Source organism: Rattus rattus, chromosome 7 (genome assembly GCF_011064425.1).
Source record: "Rattus rattus isolate New Zealand chromosome 7, Rrattus_CSIRO_v1, whole genome shotgun sequence".
NCBI lineage: Eukaryota > Metazoa > Chordata > Mammalia > Rodentia > Muridae > Rattus > Rattus rattus.
This window is the reverse complement of record NC_046160.1, coordinates 122,083,924-122,092,653: the sequence shown is the minus strand read 5'-3', so window position 1 is coordinate 122,092,653 and position 8,730 is coordinate 122,083,924. Positions and strand designations below refer to the sequence as shown.

At 35.9% G+C, this 8,730-nt stretch overlaps 1 gene segment (V, D, J or C); it reads left to right on the top strand.

Moving 5' to 3' along the window:
- Positions 1-2,591: 2,591 nt before the first annotated feature.
- Positions 2,592-3,116, top strand: LOC116906243. The segment is given in 2 exon segments: positions 2,592-2,637; positions 2,743-3,116. Coding segments are annotated over 2 exon segments (420 nt in total).
- The last annotated feature ends 5,614 nt before the right edge of the window (positions 3,117-8,730 follow it).

Below are 8,730 nucleotides of genomic sequence, written 5' to 3'. Positions count from 1 at the left end.
GGCAACTACAATGTATATTTTTGATGAATTACTCAATTAATTTTTCTTTATCAACTTTACTGATTCACTTGCTGTTTTCAAATTGTATTATGCTATTTTATTACATGTTAAATGCTTTGATGTGTTCCTGAACTACGTATCAGATATTCCTTCTCATTATATCTTCTCATGCTATAAAATTATTGTTTTTGTTTTCTACAGTAGTTACAGTTTCAATATTTTTTTTCATTTATAAGTGGCATGGTGTTTGTGTGTGTGTGTGTGTGTGTGTGTGTGTTTGTGTGTGTGTGTGTGTGTGTGTGTGTGTGTGTGTGTACTTGCATATTTTGGTAATGAGAGATAAACATTTCAGAAATCCCCCTTTGTTGAAGCAGTAAATATGTCCCCCAACTTGCTCTTTACACCAGACATAGATGGCTCATGAATTTCTTATCACTCTTTCTGTCTAACACTTCCCTCTCTGCACTAGCAAGCTGGGATTACACATACTTGACATCACAAATTGCATTTTACCTGGGTTTTAGGACTGAAATTATGTGGCATGAATGCTTAGCATTTATGGTTAAATGCTGCAGCATTTTAGTTTCTTTTGCAAGTAGTTATATTTTAAAAGAATTACAATGACATTTAACCACTTTCACTTCTCCAAAGTTCTCTGTAGGCCTGAGCTTCTGATCAGATACAGCATGCGCTATTGTACTGTACAAAGCATGTACAGAGGAATGTGTGTTATGATTCTAAAACCTTCAATATATGAGTCTTTGAAAAGGGATTATTCAAGGATAATTATCTATATCCAATTTGCTGAGGGTATGTGATAAGTTCTTGCCATCTGTTGATTTTTTTATTACAATATTGATTCCTGTGTAAATGCTCCTGCTGTCTTTTGTTAAGAGTGCTTCATCTGTATACATTAGAGGGATTTAAGAATTGAGTTCCTTCTCAATTGTAATGGTCTATATATTACCAGTATGCAGACATGTGTGTGTGTGTGTGTGTGTGTGTGTGTGTGTGTGTGTGTGTGTAATATACTTTGGTTATTAAATTCTTGAGGATAAGGATAGATGATTATCATCTGGTAGATTCTTTTTACAGGTATTTGCACCTGAAAAGTCCATATATGTCATGTTTTTATCATAATCTGGGATTTCAATGCAACAATTTTAATCTCCAATGTTGCCTTCCTGCCCTCATATATCATCTGGCCTCTTTCCATTATTTTGTGGAATTGTATTCTGAAGCATATTAAGATTTATACTTGTTTTGACAGATGACCTTGGGCTAATGAGGAGGAATGATTCCCCACTTTCCTGAAATCTTTCCTATACTTTGATATGACTTCTTTAGCAGGTGTGGTTTCCACCAAGTTCAATCACTTTAAGCTGTGCAGATTCAACTGTGATCCAGAGTTTGTGGATATTTTAAACCAATACTGCTAAACCCAATGCCCCTCCTCAGGTTTTTCATTCTTTTGCATAATCTAACGAATGGATATTCAATGTGATCATCTTTGCACTTTTTCCTAAATAATGAGATGAACACTGTGCTCAGGTGATATCCCAAAGCTCTGTTTCTGTTTATCTGCAGTGCAGAAAATTGAAGCCTATTCAAAACTGAATTAGCTAATTAAATGATAATAAACATTGTGTTCAATGTTTCAGTCAGAATATCAGTCACCGTTAAATCAGAGTATTAAAATAGAGCAAGCATCTGTCAAATGATAAAGCTTTTTCCCTGAAAAGACAAACAGAAATCTATCTGCAATGTCTATCTCTCAGAAGTGAGAACAAAACTCAGCAAATAAAATAAAAAAGTAGAACTGGAAAATGCATGTGATGTGGCTTAATTAGATTGTGTGTGAAGTAAATTAAAGGGGAGTTGAGTTGGGAGTGAGGCCATTTTATTTGGACCCCAGGGCATGAACAAATTGAAAATGTATAGAAGTGTAATTATGACCCATGACCTGAAATTCAGCTTACCTGTTACTCCATATTTCTAGTGAACAAATAGGAAATATGCAGAGAAAGAAGAACTAAATACATAATAACAAAAGAAGTTCACAGGCTCTTGGGAGCACAAAGGTTTTGACAACTTTTTGCTGTTTCTTCTTTGAACATTGAAGTGCAGGTATGTCATATGACTTCAATGCACAAAAGGGAGTTCCCGCCCACATGAAGCAGCTGCACTCAGACCCAGGGCTCCCACAGGGATCTCCATGCTCTTCAGTGAATAGACACACAGAACCAAATCCTTCAGGAACCCGGAAATAAAAATTGATTTGATATACACAATAGAATTCAATTCTTGTATGCAAGTATAAAATACGCCAAATGATCATTAGTTTCTTTTAAGCAAAATACTGAAATCTGATACCAAGTTTTCTAGTACCTACATTGCAACCTAACTTATCAGTACATTCACAAATCATCTAAGACCTGTCACCTCTTGGCTCCCACTATATACCATGCTGTATGGCAGGAAGTGATGCAAATAAGGCTGATTACTCTTCATAAAAGCAAACTGACCTGAACTTGCAGATCAGGCAGAGGAGCTCTGCTCATTTTCCCAAGACTTCTTATTGATTACTCAAAATGGAGTTGGAACTGGGCTTAATTTTTATTTTTGCTCTCTTAAAAGGTAATTTTTTGCAAAGCAATAGATGCTGAATGTGTCAGTTGACATGAATATGAGGAACAGTGGATGTGTGTGGTAATTTTTGACCAGTATTTTCTGTACTTATAGATGTCCAGTGTGAAGTGAAGCTGGTGGAGTCTGGTGGAGGCTTGGTGCTACCTGGGGGATCTCTGAAACTCTCTTGTGCAGCCTCTGGATTCACTTTCAGTAGCTACTGGATGACCTGGGTTCGGCAGACCCCTGGCAAAGCCCTGGAGTGGATTGGAGAGATTAAGCCAGATGGCAGTACGACAAACTATGCACCGTCCTTAAAGAATCGATTCACAATCTCCAGAGACAATGCCAAGAGCACCCTGTATCTGCAGATGAGCAATGTGAGATCTGAGGACACAGCCACTTATTACTGTGTTAAATACACAATGAATGAACTTCAGTGTGAAACTAGACATAAACCTCACTGTCAGGCCACTCTGAACCACTAGGTGGTGCACTGTACCCCTGGTATGTACAACACTGGTTCAGATCAGACTATAAATGCATAATTGAGCACTCTTCTCAGGTATCTAAACTGCCTTTCACCTTAGTTTCTCAGAAAGTCTTTAAAAATGTTTGTTTTGGAGGAAACTATTATGATCAAAACATTTCTTGTATTTCTGCTGTTATTAAAATGCATTGTCTCACATGAGGAAAATACAAAATGACAATAATGAGGTCATAAATGTTTCAGTCTTCATCACTGAAATAACATAAGGAAGTTCATGGAGACACCTGTGTTATAGTTAGAATTTAACTATTTCCATAAGACACCACAGCAACAAAGACAACACATAAATTAAATCATCTAATTGAGCCTGGCTTACAGTTTCAGTGATTCAGTCTGCTGTCATCATGATGAGAATCATGGCAACTTGTCGGCAGACATGGGGGGAATTTACAGTTCTACAACTTGATCTGAAGATATCCAGGAAGAGACTCTCTTCTGCAGGAAGCCTGGAGAGTAGTCTTTTCCACACAGGTGGTTCATTAGTATAGGAGGAGACCAGAAAATCTCACTATCACAGGGACACACTTCCTCCACACAGGCTATAGTTCTTCCAATAAGTCTACACCTCTTAATAATTTCAGTTTCTATGGGCCAAGCATATTCAAATCACCACACTCTGTTTATTTGTTTCTTTGTTTTGACCATATTCAAGACAGAGTCTTCCTCCCAGTAAATCATAAATTTTCACATTCAACAAGTCATTCTCAACTTGGTAATGATAAACCTTCCTTTCATATCTCTGGACTGTTAATAACCTGCACCTCTTGCACATGGTGATATAGTCCTCTGATTGACACATGACACTGTAGTTTATTCATAACACAGTAGTTAATTGGGAGAAGTTATTATGATGCTGCATTTTGTTTGTTGAACAGAACTATGTAATTACACTTAAACCAACAAAATTTTCAAATCTGTTTGTTTTCTTCAGCATTTTTTATTTCATCTTTCTTACAAGTATTCTAAGTATGTGATGTATATACAAGTTTATATTTAACTTGCATTTCAATGAATTAGTGTATTTCCTTATCTATGAACATGTCATGCATATATATTGTTTACAGAATATTTATGTAATAGGTTTGGCTATTTATATGATGTTTCTTTTCTTGTGACTGAGTTACCTGCTTATCTATAAATTAGCTCATAATCATATTTATGCTGCAAATATTTTCAAATACTGATACCAAGGAGTCAGCATTGAAATCATGTAAATGAAACACTGAACAAGGTAAGGTGTGTGAGTGTGTGCATGTGAGTGTTGTGTGCATGTGTGTGTGTGCATTTGTGTGTGTATGTACAAAGTTCTGCATGTTTTTTTGTGTGAAAATAGCTAATAGTATGGGGAAGGACAGGAATTTGGGAGTGGGAGATGTGGATGGCATAACATTTTGGTTTTTTTTTCTTTTTGCTTTATTTTATTATAACTAAAATTGCTTTAAACATACATACTATATTTATATAAATAGATAATATATTAAGTATAAACATAAATATTAAATACACATAAATATATGTATTCCTTTATATACACATACATATATATATATATATACACATACACACACACACACACACACACACACACACACATATATATATATATATATATATATGGTGAAGATCACTGTGTTTCTTTGTTTTTTGGTTCTATTTGTGGGAAGTGTCTGAATTCATGATTATTTTCAGTATATAAAGTCATGTCATTTGTGCTATTCAATTGGTCCTGTGGAGGCTTGGTGCCCTCTGTGTAGGGGATGCAAGAGCAATGATGAGGAATAGGTTGAGTGGGTGGAGGAGGACCCCTCATGGAGACAAGGAAGGGGGAGAGGATGGATGGGATGTGGAGTTTGTAGAGAGGTAACCAGCAGTAGGGATAGCATTTGATATGTAAACAAATAAGATGGTAAATAAAAAGAAACTTATTAGTGTTATATAAATCTATTATTATGAATAAATTGTATGATGTGAATTTATTATGCAGTATGGACCACCTTTAAAAAGAATTCCTAACATTTATTAAAAAAAATATCTATATTATTGTATACTAACTAAACTTACATAAATTTATAATTCTATTTTATGATGGACTTTCCCACATTGACAAAATATAAAATTCTGTCACATTGTTGGAATAATTCCATAACAATATTTATTGCAATTTTTCTTCGTACCTTATTAGTTTTATGTAATTATATTTTATTATTGTTATTACTTTATTAATTATATTCAGTTAATTATTGCTGTAAAGATACCTTCCTAATATATTTAATGTGGAAAAGAAAAAGAAGAAGATAAAGAAAAAGAAGAGGTAGGAGAAATAGTAGAGTAGGAAGAGGAAGAAGAAGAAGAGTAAGAAAGATTATTGATCAGTGAAAAGACCTATATATGACCAGACACTTAAAATGACAGATAGTTTTAGGATTTCCAAAAGGCTTTATCTGGCTTTTATTTATCATTGGTTTGTTAATTTAAGACAAATATTAAATTTTTGTTTTCATGTCTGATTAGCTCTTTTCAACTTAGGCGAGTCATTTTTAACCAATAGAGAAAACCAATGTAGCTTGAACTTCCTTGCAAAGCTATCAAATAATTAAATCTTAATGACCTATAATTTGGTTTATAGAAATATCAGTGTATTTGTAAACAGGAATAGTAAATGAAAAAATTAGTTTATAAAATAATGAAATCATTTTTTTAATTTCTTTTTTAAAACATCTATTCAATTTCATTAAACTGAAATAGTAAACTTGGAGAAACATAATAAATTTGGAATATGACTCACGTACTACTTTATTAACATTTTCAATAATTGTGGTTTAAAGTAGCCATTGGACATTGAACCTACAAAGTTTCACTTTGGATATTGTAATTTCTATATCAAAGGTATTTTTAAAAGTTATCTTTAATCATTTTACAGTCCAGTGTTATTTCCCTCATAGTCTGTCCTACAACAGATTCTCATCCCATTTCTCCTCCCCTATCTCCGAGAGGATGTTCCCAGCCTCCACACCCCACCATACCATGTCTCCCCACACCCTGGGCCCTCAAGTCTGTAGAGGTTTAGATGCATCTTCTCTCTCTGAGGCAGATCAGGCAGTCCTCTGCACTGTGTGTGTCAGAGGCCTTGGACCAGTTAGTGTGTGATGCCTGGTTGGTTGTTAAGTGCCTTTGAGACCTAGGGTGATTAGGTTAGTTGAGACTGTGCACCTTCCTATGGGGTTAACCTCCTCTACAACTTCTTCCAGCCTTTCCCTGCTTCAACCACAGGGCTCTCTCTGTGCATTGGTTGGGTGAAAATTTCTGCATCTGTCTCATTCAGCTGCTTTTTGGACCTCTCAGAGGACAGCCATGCTAGGCTCCTGTCTATAAGCACACCATAGCAGCAGTAATAGTGTCAGGCCTTGGACCCTCTCCTTGAAATGGATCCCAATTTGTGCCTAACACTGGACCTTTTGTCCATGTCTATTCTCCATTTTTGTTCGTGTACTTCTTTTAGGCAAGAACCATTCAAAGTCAGGGTTTTTGAATGTGGGATGGCAAACCCATTCCTCCATTTATTTGATGCCCTGTCTTTCTATTGGAGGTGGACACTACAAGTTCACTCTCCTTACTATTGGGCACTTCTTCCTTTGAGTCCTGAGAGTCTCTCATCTTCCACATCTCTTGTATATTCTAGAGTGTCCTCACACCCCCTACCTTTAGAGGTTGCCTGTTTCCATTTATTCTGCTTGCCTTCAGTACTTCACACCTGCCTGCCCAGAAATAACTGATAATGTTTCCCTTTTTTGCTCCCTCTCCCCCTCTCACAGACAGGTCCATCTCTCCTTCTGCCCTCCGTTATTTCTTTCTTCTCCTTCCAATTGTGTTTAGGGCATCCTCCCGTGAGCCTGTGGCATGGTAAACTTCTTAAGTTATGTAGATTTTATCCTGGTTATCAGGAACTTTTGGCTATTATCCACTTATTAGTTAATATTCATTTAGGAGGGAAATGAAAATCGAAATGTCCCTGAGATTCTACCTTACACCAATCAGAATGGCTAAGTTCAAAATCTCCGGTTACAACACATGTTGAAAATGATATGCAGAAAGAAGAACACTCTTCCACTGCTGGTGGGATTACAAACTGGTACAGCCTCTCTGGAAATCAATCTGTAAGTTCCTCAGAAAATTGGAAATAGATCTACCTGTAAATGCAGCTATACCTCTTTTGGGCCTATACCAAAAAAAAAAAAAAAAAATGCTCCACCATGCCACAGGCGAATGTCCTTTTGATTCTTAGTTATGTCACTCAGAATGATGTTTTTGACTTCCATCCATTTGCCAACAAAATTCATGATATCTTCATTCCTAATTGCTAGATAGTATTCCAATGTGTAAATGAGCTGCTTTTTTTAAATCCACTTTTCCATCGTGCAACATCTGGGTTATTTCTGGTTTCTGGCTATTTCTAAAAAGGCCATTATGAATATATTGCACATGAACCCCCATGGCATGGTGGGTCATATTTTATTTTTCTTGTTCACTTTGTTTTGTTTGGATTGTGCTTCACATCTTACTCATTGCAGTGAAACTTCGGGTCATTTCTCTCTTTGATCATGAAACAGTGTGTTGTTTTTTGATTGTGAACTAAAATAATACCAGCTGAGCCACCTCTCATATATATATAAATATATATCAGCTTTTAGGAACTCAGTTCATCTCAGCATGGCAGTATTTGTCACAATAAATGATTAATCTCACATTTGATTGCTCACACCCTTTACCCCCTTAAAGACATCTGTATGTTGGAGCATATTCTAGACTGCTTAGAAAAAGCACTTGCTGTGATGCTAGGGAAATGAAACAATGAGTTACATAAACATCTGTCCATCACTATAACTGTATTTCTACCCTAGTATACAGACCAAAGGGTTTTCCGGAGTTAAGTGTGTATGGCTGATGTACAAGGTGTCACTGGTTATTGGTAACTACCTGAAAAATAGGGAATATTTTTTGCAAACAAATACATCATTTGGTATTAGAATTTAAAAAATAAGCTTAAACCATCATGTGGATAAAAGATAGCATTGTCAATAAATGGTCCTGGTTCAACTGACAGTCAGCATGTAGAAGAAGATGTATCATTCAATTCTTATCACTGTATACAATGCCCAAGTCCAAGTGGATCAAGAATCACCACATCAAACCAATACACTCAAACAAATACAGGAAAAAATAAAGAGCCTCTTACACATGGGCACTGGGGAAACTTTTCTGACCAGAACACCAATGACATGCTGTAAGATCAAAATCATTAACACAAATCTTATGTAAGGAAAAAGGGCATGTCATTAGGACAAAAGAAATGACAACCCACAGATTGGAAAAGATCACACCAAGATCTTTGTCTGAAAGAGGGACAATATCCAGCATATATACAAAGAACTCAAAAGTTATGGTCAGAAATAACCCTATTAAAATGGGGTACAGAGCTTGTTATAAGACTCCATGTGACCTTACCTCAGCAGCACAACCACAGAGAACAGATTGACAATGTGACTGCTGCAATA